Source organism: Pteronotus mesoamericanus, unplaced genomic scaffold, assembly GCF_021234165.1.
Source record: "Pteronotus mesoamericanus isolate MK-2021 breed Mesoamerican mustached bat unplaced genomic scaffold, CSHL_Meso_final scaffold_54, whole genome shotgun sequence".
Classification (NCBI taxonomy): Eukaryota; Metazoa; Chordata; class Mammalia; order Chiroptera; family Mormoopidae; genus Pteronotus; species Pteronotus mesoamericanus.
This window is the reverse complement of record NW_026555321.1, coordinates 46,993,054-47,013,100: the sequence shown is the minus strand read 5'-3', so window position 1 is coordinate 47,013,100 and position 20,047 is coordinate 46,993,054. Positions and strand designations below refer to the sequence as shown.

The following is a 20,047-nucleotide window of genomic DNA, read 5'->3' as shown; positions in this document are numbered from 1 at the left end:
GGATTTTCTGCTTTGGAGATTTTGTGACAGTAAAAGAAACAGAGGCCACTATGTTCCTGGACAGTGCTGAAGGAAGCAGTCAAATCCAGACAGTGTCCCAGAAAATGAGAGAAAATGGGGAGAACTCAGGCTGGTTCCCCTCCTCCCATTCCCAACCCACTGCCCAAAAGATGTTAGGAGTCAAGGCTTGTTTTCTTTACCCATGATGTCCTTTATTCTTGCCCTCTTTCAATTCACCTCTACCCTGCAGCCACTGAGATAATTTCAGAATGCATTGTGTTCCTCCTCTGCTTAAAATCCTTCAATACTCTCCCTTACCTTCTTTAAAAAAAAGACAGAGTTCTGGATCATGGCCTCCAAATAGGTTTCACTTGTGCACTGATCAGCAGCCACTCCTCTCACAAAGCCCCCCTCATTCACTATCCTCTGGCAACCCTACGTATCCATCCTGCTTCCAATCATCTGAGAGGTTCAGAAGGCTGCTAGCTGCCTGGGATGTTTCCCCTCCAACTTTCTCCTTATGGAACTTTGTGCCATCTTCAGGGCTGAAGCTCCTTGACCTCTCCTTAACTAGCTCAGGTTCCTTTGATAAATGTTCTCATGGAATATTGTGCCTCTCTTTGTTGCAAAGAGCATAACTGGGACATGATTATTTTTATGTGTGTCTCTTCAAATAGAGTATAAGTTTTTCAAGGTAGGGCATGTTTCTTCTTTTGCTCACTATCCTATCCCCATTGCATAGTGATGGGTATATAGAAGTTTCTAGAATAGTGGAATGACTGACTGAACACTCTTGTGCTCATGAAACAAGGACAGGGTAAGAGATGGGAAACACTGTGCATTTACTCCTTGTTCTTTCATTGTGAAAGCTAAATCAGGTTTTATGGTTATGATTCTCGATTATCCGGCCAGCACTGTATGCAATAACTTTATTAAGGTAAAAAAAATCACAATACAGATTTATCCAACAGAACCCAGAAACTGGTTACAGGTATCAAGACTGTTTTGTGTTAAAATGCTTCCAACATCACAGATCACACAATGAGTTTATACATTGATATCAACTTTTATCTAGAAGTACAGATGCTCAGCTTTCCCTTATTTTTGGGTCCTGGTGTTTCAATTGAGTTAAAACAAAGAGGCAAAGGTTGGCATTTTCTTGATAATGCATACATTATCCAGCCATCATTGTATGCAATAACTTTATTAAGGTCAAAAAGACATCACAATACAAATTTATCCAACAGGATCCAGAAACTAATTACAGATATCAAGATTGTTTTGTGTTAAAATGCTTCCAACATCACAGATCACACAATGAGTTTATACATCGATACCAACTTTTATCTAGAAGTACAGTTGCTCAGCTTTTCCTCACTGTTTGGCCCTGGCATTTCAATCGAGTTAAAACAAAGAGGCAAAGACTGGCATTTTCTTGATAATGTATACATTTTATGGGGTATTTCATGAGAACCCTTTTTTGGGATATGGAGTGACTCATGGAAGTAATTTTTAATTTATGGGTAACATTCAAATTAGAATTGGTAATTAGTAAGTCGAGGTGACGAGAATTTTTAATAACCGAATTGAGGAGCATATTGATTTTATAAATAAATAGGATTTAAAATTTTAGCTTATAGTCTAGGTTCTACAGATTATTCTTTATAAATTAATATGTCAATACAATAGCTTCTTGAATATGGTGTCTGATATCTTCATGTCTATTATTCTAAGAAAACAGTACTCCATAAACACAAACAGTTATTGGGCCTATTGTTCTTGGTGCATAGGATAAGATCCACAAAATACTATAAAAAATTATAAGAATTTAAATATTTAGCTAAGTAAATGGAATAAATACTGAGAAATTACCATATATTAATACTGGATATCTACTAATAGGGAAAAAAGAACCCCAAACCTTAATTATAATTCATTCAGAACTGGTGAAGCCAGAGAGACAAATTTGCAAGTTACAAAGTATGAATATATTTTTAAATGTACATTTAACAAATTCCTGGTGCATACCAGAAAATTTTCATAAATACCATTGAAATGCGGAAAATGTCTATTCATGCACTAAATTATATAAGCATTGTTTCATCAAATAAAAAAAAATACAGGGTAACTGTCTGAAACAAATAATTATAGACTCATAATCCTATAGGGCCTACAACTAAAAAAGAAATACATGCACACCGTAATGCACCAAATAGTCTTATAGAAATATTAAAATGCCTTTTGCATCAAAATGCATAGGAACACTCAGTGCTATTTAACTTACTTTATGCATATTACACACTAGAGACTTTAAGCTACAAAATGTTTCAACTATTTCAACACACATATGAAACACCATGAAAGTATCTGTGTTTATAACAAGGTATGATATCCAATTAGCCACCTATGATGAATAATATATCTTCTCATGTCATCTCATCTCTAAGTACCATTTACCATGACACAGGCTTTTCTGCTTTAATGTGGATTACATATCTCTAGTTTATATTCAACACTCTCTGCATTAATAAGTGACTGAAACGCTTAAAAAATGCTTCTGCCACTGGAAGGTGGTGAGGCTATCTCTAGCAGACTGCAAATATTACCCTGTTAAATTGGATTGGTAAAGGAGGCAGGGCCACTGGACTGTTGGCCAAATTCATCAGAAGATGGCCCCAAACTTGCCTGCTGGCTGTACCCCCCACTAGACCCATAGCTGTCTTGGTTGTACCTGCCTTGGTTATAGCTGCTTGAATGTTTTTCCATTGGGTCTGAAAGATACCTCTGTCCTGAGGAATGCCAACCAGTCTCCTTGAAAACAAACCAGATGTTTCCAGCCCAGAGAATAAAGTTCAAGAATCCAAACACCTAAAGGGGAACCAAAGCAAATGAGTTGATACAAAGGACAGAAACCCAAAGGGAAAAAAAAATCTCAATTTCAGAAAGATCCTTCACAATACAAAAAGTCACTATTCACTTCACAATACAAAAAGTCAGTATTCAATTTTGAGGATATCTGACTGTTCACTTCTTACTACATGTTAGGTACTGCACAAAAGGGTTTATTTGTATCAGTTTAGCTAGTTTAAGAAGAAGGTGCTATTATTATACCCAAATTAAAGATGTGAAAACTGAGGTTAAACAAGGTTATGAATTTTGTTCAACATCACATGATTTGGTAAGTAGTAGATCTCAGAATTCAAAGCCCTGTTCTGTCTGACTCCATAGCCTGAGTATTCTTCTTGGTGTATAAGTTATCTCTAAGGAGTATAGAGTTATTTTCATTTTAATGATGGTGGATTAATTTACAAGGTTGACTTTCCTTTATAGATAGAGATACTATTTTTCCAGTTATTGTAATGATATATAGAAAATGAGTCCACTCAAAAAGAAGTCTGGAATAAACAATGTATGCAGTTAAGATATGCATGATGGTGGCCAGAGAGGTTGCCTACTCTAAATAATTGTATTTTCTGTGCCTCTCACATTCAGAAGGGAAATACTGAAAAAAAAAAAAAAGATTAGGAATGAAGTGCAGGTTTCAGAGAGGAATGAAGTATTTTCTCTGGAACTGGGGGGTAAGACTTTCCTATGGAAATTCCTTTTATTCTCTGGAAGCATGTCATTGAGTGAGTCAGAGGACCAGGTGTTAAGTGTTGAATGGCAGAAGAAGAGTTTGCTGCTGCCAGAGGCCCAGACAGAACAGTGGTTCTGCCACTTTTCCCAAGGCAGACTGGTTGACCTGGGAATTAACCACAGGCAGACCCGTAGGAGATAGCTAACAAAGTAGTATGATACAAAGCTGTGATGACATTAAAGTACATTTAGGAGTCACTCCAAGTCAAAGTGGACTGGAACCATAGCTCTGGAGTATGGCATTGGAAGTTCCACTGGGTCAGAATTTATCCCTTGGTTACTTAACAATAGGGTGGTCCAGAATGCTCTGGGGGTGGGAGTAGAGGCTAGCATGGTCAACAGGAGTGGCTTTGGGGACTTGCTTGCAGCAGGACCTACTTACCAAGGTATTTCAATATTTTAGCAGCAAGTGGATCAGACTGACTGACTGAATATCAGCCTTGGAGTCGTACCCACAGGCTTTGGAATCACAGTGGCCTGGGCTCTGCAATTTCTTGCTCTATAACCATAGACAAGGCAGTTAGCCTCTGAATCTCAGCATTTTTCCTCATATGAAATGAAAACAATTATTCCTTCCTTTGGGGAAGGACATGCATGAAGCAGCTAGACAGTGACGGGCACATCAGTAAGTGCTCACTGATTGCTAAGTTATGCTCTGAATCACTTTCTAAAACATTTCTGTGAATTATTTTCAGTTGACTCTTTTTCTGCAGCATAAATTGAAGTAAGGTTTTGCCAGTGAGGCCATTTCTTCAAGATGTCAATAACTAAAATTGACTATCTAGGACGCTAATTGATCTTACTGAAGATTGGTTATCTAGACCTCTTTCCTCCCTTTCCTTCTTCCCTCTCTCCTCTTCCGTTCTCTTTCCTTTCTTTAATATAAACTGACATATTTTTAACATTATTTTGTGCTGTGCTCTAGGTTCCTTGCTGAGGGAGATACAAAACTATTACACTAGTATAAGGAACTTATACCAGTTGCATTATCAAAATGAACTGGGTAATCATTGATATAACTGTAATTTACATATAGGGCCTATTAACTATGTGTATAGTAACTAGGATATTTACCATCAAAGGGGACTTCTTGATTAAACTGTACCTCTGTAAGAATATGACAATATTACACATGAGTAGAAAAAATTATCAAGGAATATTTTCATATATAAAGGGATAGCTCTGCCAGGAGCTGTCATTTAATATTTTCTATTCCTTGGTCTCTTTCCCCTGATGCTACTTGGTTTCTAAAAAAAAGGAAGCCCAAGAAGAACCTGGACATTAAGGAAATGCAAATTAAATAAAGAATATAAACAAGGCATTGCCATGTGCGTATTTAAGGAAGAGTGATGTCTTGCTCTATTTTTATCACAGAAATACCAGATCCCATAGTTGGCACATTTTAGGGGTACACAGACCCTGGAATGTTTTCTTGCCATTTTGTTGCAACTGAAATTGGAGTCAGAATTTTGATTCAAGCTCAGATGTGAAGACAACAGAAAGAGAGACTCCACATGGCATGAGAAAGCAGGGGAGGATGAAATCTAGATGATCTGAGAAGATGTGTCAAGATCACCTACTGTAAAACCAGAGAAACAGAAGTAGAAATTATGGATAAAAGGGCAGTGAACTTTTGAAAGGAAAATGGAGAAAAGAAAAATTTTCTTTTCTCTCCTTGTGTGGCTCTAATATTACATGAAATTTAAGGAGATAAATGCATTTTTTTTTGTAGCAGCTTTCCTTGGCAATTTATGGAACATCTGCCATATGTTGGGCACTGTTTTAAGCTAAGTACTTATGTATTATTACAATCAAATCCTTTCAACAGTCTTGTTGTGAGGTCTCTTTTATAATATCCCCATTTCATAGATGATGAAAAACTAGACTTTATAGGTGACGAAACTAAGTTTAGAAAGCTTAATTACTTTGCCTAAGAGCAGTCACTTGCTGAGCAATGGAGCCAGAATTTAAAACCTAAGCAGATTAACTGAAGAACAGAGCCCTTCACCACTTTGAGTGGCAATAGCACTAGGAGAACTTGGCTCTAGTCTGGCACTGCTCTAACTACTTGAGAAACCTTATTCAAATCCTTTTACTGGATGGAGTTCCCTACATCTGAAATATCTGGGTGGTTTGCCTACCAGGGTTATTGTGAAATTATAGATACCAAAGTGCTCTGAAAAAAGTGAATTGTTACCCAGGTAGAACATATCATAGTTGTTGCTTGAACTATTAATTTGTACAGGTTATCTCTTAGGGTGTGTGTCTGGCTCCTTCTCCAAAACCTACTCTTGCCCAGGAGGGTGAGTTCTGTGATGCATGTGTCTATTATACCTTTCCTCTGATCCCTGAGACATAACTGATGAGACCAAGGTACACACCTGGCCCAAGAAGGACTAATGAAATTCTTCCAGAAGCCTGGGATTGGACCTGAGTGGTTTTTGTTCTATCCAAGACATTTCATTAAAAAGAAATAGAAACTCTCAGAAATTGTAGGGTGGCTATCTTCTCTTGTATGAGCAGAAAAAAGAGGGAAAGATCGATCTGATAAGAAGAATAATGTAGCAGACATGCAGACAGAATCAGAGATGAAGGAGGGAGGATGAGAACTGTCAAGTTTCCTTGCCTTGCAGGGTCCTGGCCTTGAGTTCTGCCCTTGGAAGACACATTTTTAGTGGTTTTTTTTCAATTATTTTCACTTTTTGTTAAAAGCTAGCTCAATATGATTTGAAGCCAAATGAATTTGTAATAAAAAAAAAATGGTTTTGTTTTAGCAGATTAAATACTTTCTCTCTGCCTTTGGTGATAAAAATTTGATTTCCTTTGTGGGGTTTAGTTGCAGTCAAGTGACCTGAGCTCTCTCCTGGAACTTTGCATTTTGAGCAGTTATGCAAGGTTAGATACAATTTGCCATTAACAGCAACTTGATGACACCATTTTTCAGTATCTGACATCTAGGACCTTGTCCTGCTTTAGACCCTACTTTTTGTAAGGCCGGTTTCTTCAGGCCTCATCAGTTTTCTGAGGGACTTGATTTTTTTTCCTGATGAAGTTGAAGTCAGTTTCTCTTGCTTGCAACGAGGTGGTCTAATGCATAGAAATGTTGGTGCTAGAGTGGGGGTGCAAAAAAACGGACTTTAAGGATATGAGGATTGTTTTACATTAGCCTGTTTGAGCTGAGTTTTCCTGTCACTAGGAACCTTAACTGATATGATCAGTTAACTATATCTTGATCAATACTGTTCATGAAATAATCAATAACTGTAACAGAACCAGTCCTGCCCTTTTTTACCCTATATTTTTGGCTTCCATTATCCTCAGTTTTGGTTTTAAGAAACATATCACATTATGTCTCATTCAAAAATTCCTATCTCTTAGTCTGAAACTTCATAGAGACATCAGAAAGGAAATTAAAAGGACTATGCAGGCCGTCATGACTTTATATAGAAGATTATTCCTTAAACTAAAAAATACATTTTAGCTTTGTTCTCTGAGATTTTTAGATCATAGTTACATTAACTTTTATCAAGTACTGCATATGAAAAAGCTACAGAAGCAGTGGAATATATTTTAATGTACACCTAAAGTTGTCACCCACAGGTGTGGCCAACAATCAATAAAAATGACTGTGAGACACTAATACATAGTCTATTTCCATGTTCAGTATTTTACACAGGCAAGATTCATAGTCAAATAATCAGGAACTCTCTTTCCCTTTTTATAAACCTTCTCAGATTAAATTTCAGAAAGCTGCAGAAAGATAAGTTAACCTTGAAACAAAGATCATTATGTTCAGGGCTTGTTGAAGAATGTCATTCCTTCAGCAAATATTGCTGAGTCATTTATTCTTTGATAACTTAAAAAAAAAATTTTTTTTGCTGCCATTATAGCTTCTGTCTTTCTCAGACATAGTTTCTTTCTTTGGAATAACATGAGTTTTTACACCCATAAAATAAGAATCCAATTTAGCATCCCTACTGTCTGTCAGATTTTCTGTCTTCCCAAAAGACTTTGTTCACTTGATGATAACATTTGACTTTGTTCAGCTTTTATAGCTCAGCTTTTCTGACATATCAAGTAACTAATCTAGTACCATGGAGAAGACAAAAAATAACCATACCAATTACAAGTGTTTTTGAATACATTGTATTTCTTTCTGCATCCTACTAGGTCTGTGTATTTTTCCTCAAAAAAATCAATGTGATGTATTCTATGTGTGGTTTGAACAATCTTTTCTTTCCAGGAAACCTATATGCCATCAAATATTCATTTTTAACTTCTGGCAGGCTTCAACCTTAAAGTTAAATTTTATATCTTCTTCCTGCTTAGAATTTTGACTTGACTGTCATCCAAGCAACAGCTGCTAATACATGCTGAGTTCTTATTAAGAATTTTGTAATTGGTAGCGTTAAAATCTATGGGTTCTAACAATAGAAACTTCAAGACCAAAGAATCATCTTGCATATGGAGTGAAATATCACCTGTTAGAGTGGCCTAGTTTTGGAGGCAGAAATTTCCAAGACAGCTTCTAAGATATTTTATTCACTTGACTGGCAAACAAAGATTTGGGAGGTAAACATAGGTGAAAACGTACCACAGAAGTGTTTAAGCTGGACATTACGGGGCTGTGGACAGCCATGCATTTGTTGGATGACTGTTTGCAAGCTGATATCAGAGACAATACTTCTTTGGGATCAGTTGCGACCTTGACATCAGAGAGTCCTTTCGCCCAAGCTGATGAACCCACCAACCACAAGAATGAAAAGACTACAGTGACGATGAAGTCCTATAGAAACAAACAGAAAGATAAAACTGTGAAAAAAATGTGAATACTAGAAACAAGTCATTTAGTTCATACAACTATTTGTCATTTGGAAAATTCCAGGAGTGCATAGTATTGAAATGGGGAAAAGTTGAAAAACAAATAAAAGCAAGTTTTGTGATATTATATTTATATTTATATAAAAGAAATAATAATAGTAATATTGATTAAAGGCTTACTATATCCCAGGAATGATGTTAAGTACATATAACTCTCATCTAATTGCTCCAATATCCCAGTAAAGAGATTAGAATTATTATCCCACTTGCACATGGCAAAACTCAGGCAGAATGGTTGAGCAGCCTGTCTGAAATCCCTACAGATGATTAGTAATGGTGTCAGGATTCAAACCCCCAATTCCAGAACCCATGTTCTTAACCATCATGTTATGATGATTTCAAATATTTAGAGAGATTTGCTGATTGGTAAAGATTCCTGGATGGGAATATTTGTTCATTCTTCATTTATTCAACAAACCTATGCATTATCTATAGCATACTTACGACTGTGCTAAGTGGGAAACAATAATAGCTATAATTTTTTGAGTGTTTTATTAAGGGTGAGAGGTTTCATATGAAATTATCCTTAAAATATCATGTTAAATAGCATTTTAATGCCCATTTTAAAGATCAGAAAACTGAGGTCCAAAGATATCAGATAACACATGGAAAGTGGCAGAGCCAGAATTTAAATCCAGATCTGTCTGATGTAGAAAACCACCTGATATTAGTTCAGGGGAAAGAAACTCCTTTATTCACAGCAGACAAAATTACTATGATGTAAGGGGAAGAATATTCTAGAGAAACATCTCCAACTTTCTGATGATGGTGGGGAGATATTTCTCATATCCTCCTTCATGACTCAAAGGTGGCAGGGGGTAGGAGTCACTATCCAATACTTAAGCAGACCATGTTCTAATATAGGATAATTTTTCAGATTTACTCTATTTATGTTTGATTATTTTAAAAATGCTCCATCTTGCTTACCAAGAATATCAAAAGCATTGACCTGGAAAAGATAATATGAAATACATCTATGGAAACAGATTTCTTTTTTATTCTAAATGCTTAGCCCCTCAAGAAAAACTCATATGTGTTTCTTTCCCACCTGAGGCCATGCCATATCTAACCTGCTCTGGTTTGCCTTTGCTCATGTTGTGACTAAATGACTTTTCATCAAGATCCAAGAATCTACACTGAGGGAACTCATTCTCTAAAGATGTCATTGTGAATGACATCTGTTAGGTATGACTTTTGTGAATAATATATTAAAAAGTGCACTATTAAGAGTGGCTGAATCTTCTGAGCAACCAGTTTCTTCATCCAGGGCCTGTTGTAAATTATGTAACTCACTAGCTGACCTTTTCATGTTGGCTCTAAAAATTTAGGGCCAATTTATGATTTAGGCAAATTTAGGGCACTCAGGGTTTTTATTGCATGAGTATTCTAACCTTCTTCCTAACTTTGTTTTGTATACCCATCTTTTTTCTCCCTTGTCTTTCCTTATTTTTAGTTAATTCAATCTTGAGTTTCATATATCCTTGTGAGCCATCTTAAATTGTTTCTGGAATAAGGTGGAGATGTAAACAAATAAGCAAACACATATAAAACTACAGTTGATCCAACATCAATAAGAATATCTGGAATAAAAAGACTCAGATATTTGAGGGCAAGATGGCAAAGGAGTGAATGGAAGTCACACTGACCTCTTCCAAGAACCAATCTAGAATTACAACTACATTGTGGATAAATCACCTGGAACAAACAACTGAACAATAGCAAGAGAGGACCCTTGTAACCTCGGACAGACAGAGGAATCAACTTTGGCACAACCTGACTAGTAACGAGTGTGGTAGAGACTTGAAAAGAAGGGCGGGGTGCCCATGGGCAGCAGCGCCAGAGTGCTATTTAAATGGCCAGTTGGATCTCCCTGAGAAGAGTGGGGTCTAAACCATAAGTGAGGATCTCCAGCCTACAGCAGCAGAGCCCCAAAAGTAAACAGATAATAGCCAGCTACAAAAGTGGCAGGGTTGTTCTCTGCCAGAGATGGGCAGCTGGAGATGCAAAGAGCTGTTTAAAGGGCCAACACATACATTTTTATTTCCAGCCACATACCCTGGGGCCTGGCAAAGGCAGGGGCAGACTGGGCTAGAGATGCCTGAGAAAAAACTGGGGAGGTGACTTTGGGGAGAGAATAGCTGGCGAGATCCCAGTGCTGACTCATCCCGCATATGGCAGCAGCCATTGTGCTCAAACAGACCACTCCCGTGAGTGGCAGCAGCATGAGAGGAAACAATAGCCCAGCCCCCAGGAGGCTCTGCCCTGGCCTGGTTGTGCTTAAGTCTAACTGCTGAGTATAGCATGGCAGCCAGAGATAGTAGATCCCTGGCTGAAGGGGGTGCAGAATGGTCTAGAGATATTTGAGGAGACTCTGGAGACAGAGGCTTTGGGGAGAGAACAGAGAGAGTAGCCAGTGGCATCCTGGTGCTGACTCCTCCCCCATATAGCAGCAGCCATCTTGCTGAGGCAGACCACTGCCCTGAACAGCAGCAAAATGAGAGGACACAGTAGCCCTGGCCCCAGGAGGGACTCTGCACAGCCCTGGGGGGCCAAAGCCTGAATACTGAGTGCAGAGTGATTAGATTAACAACTGAAGGAGACAGCCACAAACAGTAGATCCCTGGAAGTCTCGAACACACTGCCTACGGCCAGACAGAGACAACATCTGACATCATCAGAGGCAGAGCCAGAAAGCAAAAACAGCATTCTCTTGCCATAGAAATTTACACCACAAAGTCAGGAAGTCAAGACAGATCAATTTAAGAAGCAGAAGCAAAAAAGGAGTCTCACAAATAATGGGAAGAAAACAGAAACACCCCTCCCCCCAAAATCAAACAGGAATGAGGAATCCCCACAAAGAGAACTGAATGAAGTAGAGGCAAGTAAACTGTCAGATACTGATTTTAAAACAACAGTTCTAAGGAAGCTCAATGAGCTCAGTGAGATCGGAGAGAATTACAAAAACTATAGGGAAACTATGAACAACTTACTGCAAACTATATCAGCATGAAAAAGGACATAGAAACTATCAAAAAGAGGCAAAAGGAAATGAATAATACAATTTCTGAATTGAAGAACACAGTAGAAGGAATCAAAATAAGGTTAGATGAAACAGAGGGTCGAATCAACGAGCTGGAGGATAAGGTAGAAAAATTTCCCAGAAAGAGCAAGAAAATAAAAAAAAGTCTCAAAAAGAATGAAGAGGTGTTTAGGGAAATTCAGGACAACCTGAAACATAATAATATCTGTATAATGAAGACACCAGAAGTAGAAGAGAAGGAAAGGATAGAGAACCTGTTTGAAAAAGTCATGACGGAAAACTTCCCTCATTGGAGGAGAGAAAAAGTCAGACAAGTCCAGGAAGCACAGAGGGTCCCATTCAAGAGGAACCCAATGAGGCCCACTCCAAGTCACATCATCATGAAAATGGCAAATATCAAAGACAGAGAATCCTAAAGGCAGCAAGGGAGAAACAGGTAGTAACATACAAGGGAGCCCCGATATGGCTAGGAGCTGACTTCTCAACAGAAACACTACAAGTCAGAAGGGGATGGCAAGAAATATTCCAAGTAATGAAAAGCAAAGACCTGCAACCAAGACTGCTCTACCAAGCAAAACTCTCAATTAAAATGGAGGATGAAATAAGGAGTTTCCCAGACAAAAGAAGGATAAAAGAATAGACCTCCACCAAATCAGCATGAAAGATATGCTAAATGGACTGCTTAAGAAGATGATAAAAAAAGAGTAGGAAAGAGAGGAGCACAGGTAAAAACAGTAAAATGAATAAGTACTTATCAGTATAACTTTAAATGTAAATGGATTAAATGCTCCAATCAGAAGACATAGGGTTGCTGGATGGATAAGAAAACATTACCTGCACATATGCACCTCCAAGAGACCCACCTCAGAACAAAGAACCTACACAAACTGAAAGTAAAGGGATGGAAAAATATATTCCAAGCAAATGGACAGAAAAAAAAAGCCAGGGTAGCAATAGTTATATCAGATGAAATAGATTTCAAAACAAAGGCCATAAAAAGAGACCCAGAAGGACACTTCATAATACTCAAAGGAAGAATCCATCAAGAAGACATAAACATTGTAAACCTAGATGTACTCAACATAGGAGCACCCCAATATATAAGGAAAGTCTAAGAGGACTTCAAGAAAGATATAGAAAGCAACACACTAGTATAGGGGATTTTAGCACCCCACTGTCAACAACAGGTAGATCTTCCAAACACAATATCAGCAAGGATACTGTGGAACCCAATGACACATTAGATCAAATGGCCTTAACTGACATATATAGACCCTTTTATCTCAAAGAAGCTAAATACACATTCTTTTCAAATGCACATGGAACATTTTCAAAGATAGACCACATGATAAGACACAAAACAAGCCTCAACAAATTCAGGAAAATCAAAATCATAAGAAGCATTTTCTCAGATCAAAAGGGTTTGGAACTAGACACTAACCTCAAGGAAAAAATTCAAAAATATTCAAACTCATGGAGACAAAATAGCAAGTTATTAAACAATGAATGGCTCAATAATGATCAAAGAAGAAATCAGAAAGTTTCTGGAAACAAATGAAAATGAACACACAACAGTCCGAAGCCTATGGTTCACAGTGAAGGCAGTTCTGAGAGGGAAGTTCATAGCCATACAGGCCTACTTCAAAAAGAGAAACATTTCAAATAAACAACTTAACCGTACATCTTCAGGAACTGGAGAAACTACAACAAACAAAGCCCAGAGTGAGTAGAAGGAAGGAAATAATCAACATCAAACATAACTGAATGACATAGAGACCAAAGGAACAATTGAAAGGATCACTAAATCCAGGAGCTGGTCCTTTGAAAAGATAGACAAAATCGACATCTTTAAGCAGACTCATTCAGAAAAAAATGGAGAGGACCCAAATAAATCAGAAACGAAGGAGGAGAAATAACAACTGATACCACAGAAATACAGAGGATTGTTAGAAATTACTTTGAACAATTTTATGCCAAGAAATTTGAAAATGGGTGAAATGGACAAGTTTCTAGAAAAACATTACCTTCCAACATTGAATGAAGAAGTTGCAGAAAGCCTGAACAGACTGATAACAGTTGGTGAAATTGAAGCAGTAATCAAAAAACTCCCAGCACACAAAAGTGCTGGATCAGACAGTTTCACAAAAGAATTTGATGAAACATTTAAGAGCTAACCTCTGTCCTTCTCAGACCATTCCAAAAAAATCCAAGAAGAGGGAAGACTCCCAGACTCTTTTTATGGAACAGCATCTTCCTAATCCCAAAACCAGATAAAGACATAACAAAGAATGAAAACTACAGGCCAATATTGCTGATGAACATAGACGCCAAAATCCTCAACAACATATTGGCAAACCACATCCAGCAATACATTAAAAAGATCATCCACCATGATCAAGTGGGATTCATCCCAAGGATGTAAGGGTGGTTCAATATTCACAAATCAATAAATATAATACATCACACAAACAAAAGGAAAGACCAAAATCACATGATCATCTCAATAGATGTGGAAAAAGCATTTGATAAGGTACAGCACTCATTTGTGATAAAAACACTCAGCAAAGTGGGAGTAAAGGGGGTAAAGCTCAACATCATAAAGGCCATATCTGAAAAACCTACAGCCAACCTCATATTCAATGGGAAAAAACTAAAAGCTTTCCCACTAAGATCAGGAACAAGACATGCTTGTCTGCTTTCACTACTTCTATTCAACATAGTATTAGAAGTCCTAGCCACACCACTCAGAAAAAAAAGAAATAAAAGGCATCCAATTTGGAAAGGAGGAAGTAAAACTGTCATTGTTTGTAGATGACATGATAGTGTACATAGAAAACCCCATAGACTCCTCCTAAATCTACTCGACCTAATAAGTGAATTTGGCAAAACAGCAGGATACAAAGTCAATATTCAGCAATGGGAGGCATTTTTGTACACCAACAATGAAATACCAGCATCAGAAATCAGGTAAAAAATCCCATTGCTGTAGCATAAAGAAAAATAAAGTACCTAGGAATAAACTTACCCAAAGATATAAAAGATCTGTATTCAGAAAACTACACAATAGCGATGTAATTAAGGAAGACACAAATAAATGGAAGCATATATCATGTCCATGGATTGGAAGAATTAACATCATCAAAATGCCCATACTACCCAAAGCAATTTCTAGATTCAATGCAAACCCTATATAAAAACCAATGATGTATTTCTCAGATATAGAACAAACATTTCAAAAATTTATGTGAAATCATAAATGACCCCGAATAGCTGCAGCAATTTTGAGAAAGAAGAAAAAAGTAGGAGGGATCACAATACATGACATCAAACTATATTACAAGGCCACTGTAATCAAGACAGTCTGGTACTGGCGTAAGAACAGACACATAGACCAATGGAACAGAATAAAGATCCCAGAAATAAAGCCATATTTCTATGGTCAATTAATATTCAACAAAAGGGGCAAAAGCTTAAAATGGAGTAAAAAGAGCCTCTTCAACAAATAGTGTTGAGAGATCAGGACAGCCACGTGCAAAAAATTGAAATTCGACTACCAAGTTACACCATACACAAAAATAAACTTGAGATGGACAAAAGACTTAAATATAAGCCATGACACCATAAAAGTCCTAGAAGAGAACATATGCAGGAAACTCTCAGATATTCCAGGCAGCAGTATTTTCACTGCTATGTCCCCGAGAGCAATGGACGTAAAGGAAAGAATAAACAAATGGGACTTCATCAATACTAGGAGCCTTTGCATGGCTAAAGAAAAACACAGCAAAATGAAAAGGGAATCAACCATATGGGAAAATGCATTTGCCAATGATATCTCAGACAGGGGTTTGATCTCTAAAATTATATATCTATATATAGAACTCACTTGATTCCATTCCAGGAAGACAAACAATTCAATTAAAAAATGGGCAAAGGACCTGAACAGACATTTCTCCAAGGAGGACATACACAGGGCTCAGAGACATATGAAAGGATGCTCATCATCACTAGCCATCAGAGAAATGCAAATTAAAACCACAATGAGATACCACTTTACATCGGTCAGAATGGCCATCATAAACAAATCCACAAACAACAAGTGCTGGGGAGGTTGTGGAGAAAAGGGAACCCTAGTGCACTGTTGGTGGGAATGCAGACTGCTGCAGACATTGTGGAAAACAATGTGGAATTTCCTCAAAAGGCTAAAAATGGAACTACCTTTTGACCCAGCAATTCCACTGCTAGGATTATACCCTAAGAATCTCAAAACACCAATTCAAAAGAACCTATGCATCCCAATGTTCTTGTCACACAATTTACAATAGCCAAGTGCCGGAAGCAACCTAAGTGCCTATCAATAAATGAGTGAATTCAAAAACTATGGTACATTTACACAATGGAATACTATGCAGCAGAAAAAAAGAAAGAGCTACTATTCTTCACAACAGCATGGATGGAACTGGAGAGCATTATGCCAAGTGAAATAAGCCAGGAGGTGAAAGACAAATATCATATGATCTCACCTCTAAGTAGAATCTAATCAACAAAATAAACAAGCAAGAAAAACATAACTAGCAACATTGAAAGAAAAAACAAACCAATAGTAATGAGAGAGAAGGAGGGAGATGGGTACAGGGAAAAGAAGGGAAGTGTCAAATCAAGGAACATGTGTAAAGGACCCATTGACAAAGCCACAGTGGGGAAGGATTGAGGGTGGGAATTGGGGGTGGGTCTGGCATGGGAAAGTGGTGGCAGGAAAATGGAGACAAATGTATTTGAACCATAAAATAAAGTAAAAAAAGACTCATATTTGAATTTGAATTAGAAATTGGAGAAATGCTTACAAATAAATAAGCCAGGTTGACTGTGGCAAATGCAACATTCTGTTAATATTCAGTTTAGTACCTGTTTTATTCATTCATTTAAAAAGTATTTTTTTTTTGCATATTATGCCAGGTATTGTGTGCAAATTATGGAATCTGATTTCTTGGTATTAAATATTGTTAGGGGCCATAGATACCTATAATCAAACTATGAGACTGTAGCTGTCTTTATACTCAAAATCTGAAATAGTATAGTTAAAAGGCCATTAGGAAGGGAAACTTGAGGAAAAAAAATCATGTGAAAACCTCTCACTTGAAAATTGGTGAAAATAATATCAAAACTTTTAGTCTTGGTAAAATAATAATTTGTTGAGCATGTATGTGCAGAGTATCATTCTGAATTTGCATGTATTAACTCAATTAATCCTGACAACATCACTGTGAAATAGGTGTTAATCTTGTCCTCATTTTACAGTTGAGAACACTGAATCATGAAAGAGGTTAAAAAAAATTGCTCAGAATCATGACTTAGGTAAGTGAGGGAATCAGGACTGTAAGCCTGGCTGTCTGTTTCCAGAATTTATGAGCTTGACTATTTTCTACTGTCTCTCCTGTCTGCTGTAAGAAATTTTGATCTTATTTAAATCAAGTACGCTAAAAAAGATAAAAAGTTGACCTTGAGGTCCTGCTTAATTTAAGTATGACAAAATAATAACAAATCACTTTTCATAAGTAAACCTCATGATTGAAGTGAAGAAACTATGTCTCTGGAGTAAATATGTTATTTTGGCGTGTTAACTCAACCTTTTAGCCGTTAGTACCATTTTGTAAAGAAAGATCAGCACAAGGTAACTCTCCTGTAAGTTAAAATTTCAGCTTGCTATCAGGTATCAGGGGTTGAATCCTGACTTTGCTACTTATTAGCTGTGTATCCTTAGGCAATTTGCTTGGCTCTTGAAGCCTCAGGTTAGCTCTCTGTAGATTAGGATAATAACAGAGTCTGTCTCAGAGGGTGGTTGTGAGGAGTGACAAAACAAATTTGCTTGCTTCTTTTTCCTAATTAGCTCTCAGCTCCCTGAGGACAGGAACTCATCTACCTTGCTTATTGCTGGGTCTTAGCAGAATAAGAGCCATTAACATTTGTTGATCGAGAAAATACATGCAAGAAAATGGTCCCAATTTTGTTAAAACATTTATATTTATGTAGACGAAATTGTATAAGAGTTTACCACCTGGTACTGATAAGATTAGAGGTGATTTTTTTTTTTTAATTTTATATAACCTTGTATATTTTTAAACATATTTTATAATTAAACCAAATAAAAACAATGTGGCAAGTGATGAGGACACTAATTGGTTATATCAATGGCTCTCCCAGACAGAAACTTCAGATGGTCCTGTTTGTCCTTACTACAACATGAGTATTTATAATTAGAATAAATTATAAATGTCATTAAAATTGAGAGTTTTTACATTGAAGGGTTTCAAAAAGTAGCCTAAAGCCAAGTTTTCTATAACTATGGAAAGTGTGAACATGGGGAGACTATGTCAAAAATTCTAGATAACACATATGTTAGCCTGGACTTTTCTAGTTTTTGGCTTTGGGTGTCAGGCTGAGTCTAATGCTCCTTGCAAGGATTGAGACAGTGAGACAGGAGCCAATCCCCAACCTCACTTCTCTCCCATCCTTTATCCCCTGGGGAGGCTCCCAGTGTCCAGTGATGTGATCCACCTAGGTCACCTCCGGGGCACAGAGAAAGGGGTGGGGGCAGTGTCCATCAGAAGCTGTCATGAACTAATGGTGTAAAGTCTGTCATAGCAGCAGCAGCTGCCACCCACATTTACTGAGCACTTCTTCTGTGCCAGGCCTCTGCTCAGCACTTACAGACATCATTAACCTCACAGCATGGGTACTTACCGTTAGCCTTGCTTTTCTTATGAGGAAATTGAAGCATAGTCAGAGGAAATGCTTTACTTATAATTAATGCGTGACTTGACTACTGTAGTGTATCATGAGCTTTATGAAAAGCTGGGGGAAAAGACGCTTTTTGGTATATCCTATGTGGATAATTATCTTAGTTAATGTTCTCTAAGTTTTAGTCATTTTGGTACTACCAAAACAATTTTGATGGAATCTGCGTATCTCTTGTTATCATTTGATATTTAATTTAAAGCAATCACCCCTTTTTAAAACATAAATATGGTCATCCCAGAAGGAAATCATACATGTACTATAAATGCTAAATCATACAGCTTGAGAAAGATGGAAGAAAACTGCAAACATAAATGTTATACAGTAAAAACAAAATACCTTAAATTATAGCTGGCAATGTTTGCAAAAGGATTTAGAGCTAGTGATCTTCTTTAAAAGAGGAATTAAGTAGTGTTAGAGGCACTTTGTAAAGTATATGATTATCTAACCATTATACTGTACACCTGAAACTAATACAAAATAATATTGAATATAAACAGTAATTGAAAAATATTTTAAAATTTTCAGAAAAAAGGAATGTTAGAGGGATATTAAACAAATACTGGCATAACTTAATCAGAAAGTTTGAAGTTAAATTGGATGTGGAATAATTTTCTCACTCATGTTTTTTAATGCCCTGTTAATGGTCCCTGTAAGTGACTCTTCTGATAGTGCAGGCAGCAGTCTAGTTGTTTACAAATACTACCCCTTGTCTATCAAACAGAGATAGACTGTGCATGGAAGAAACCCAAGACATAAATTTATAATATTTGCTGTTGGGAACCATCCTGCCTGGTTTCAGGGACTGTAGCCTCGCCAACAGGTAAGAGGGGCCCGAGGCTGGAGCTGAGCAAGGAGGCCTTGGGAAAATAGGCCATTGAGGAGACAAAATCTGTCCCCATGGCAGGGGCACAGCCCCTGCCTCCCTCACATCACTCTGCTTGGCCCCCGGAAGACGACTGGTTAGTCAATGATGGGTTAGGCCCCTCGATGTCAGGAGAAACCTAAGACAGGCACAGTTGCATGGGGGCCATCAAGGAAGGACTTGGAGGACATGGAGAAGGGGCAAAAGACCCTCATCCCTCAGATTTTTCATGGCTGGGAGTCCTCATTTCATCTGAAAGAAATCCATCTCTTGGCTGCTCTGCCTGCTGCCTGACCGGGTCAATGAAACAATACTAAAGGCAGGTACAGCCCTAAACTGGATCAGGCTGTTCCTGGAGATAATTAGGCCTGGAAAAGGAATGCATTAAATCCTATGAAACTTACTTTGCTAAGAATGCCTGTGAGTTAATGAGTACTGATGTTTGAGGTCCATCATAGAATGTGATCAGTTTCCCAGGTTTCAGGGCCAAATGGGAGCCACCCTGTTTACCAGACCTTGACTTGAGGCAAATCTCTGTGTTCCTTCAATTGTTATCTATGTTCTCTATCTGTTTTCTGTAAACATAGCCTTTAGACATTGATTGATAAGCTTTGCTGTATATCCCTGTGCATATCCTTCTCAATAAAAGCCCCTTCAAGAGCAGGGCTCAGGGCATTCTCCACTCCAGGGAATCGCCACCCTCTTCCTGGCAGACCGAGAAGTGTCTGGAATGACTTATTTTATTTTCCTCCATCTGTGGAGACCCAGGGGAACTCTGCATGGGATGCAGTACTCCACTCCCACCCCCACTCCCCCCACCCCCGCTGCCACCA

The 20,047-nt window shown here is 37.7% G+C and overlaps 1 protein-coding gene across 1 annotated transcript in view; it reads right to left on the bottom strand.

Moving 5' to 3' along the window:
* Nucleotides 1–938: 938 nt before the first annotated feature.
* The window catches only part of SYNPR (synaptoporin), a 334,866-nt gene continuing 315,757 nt past the window's right edge, over nucleotides 939–20,047 (bottom strand). The window contains exons 5-6 of the mRNA XM_054595022.1: nucleotides 8,231–8,422; nucleotides 939–2,868 (exon numbers count right to left, since the gene is read on the bottom strand). Of these exons, the coding sequence (XP_054450997.1) occupies nucleotides 2,611–2,868; nucleotides 8,231–8,422 (450 nt within the window). The 3' untranslated portion in view covers nucleotides 939–2,610. The remainder of the gene's footprint in view (nucleotides 2,869–8,230; nucleotides 8,423–20,047) is intronic.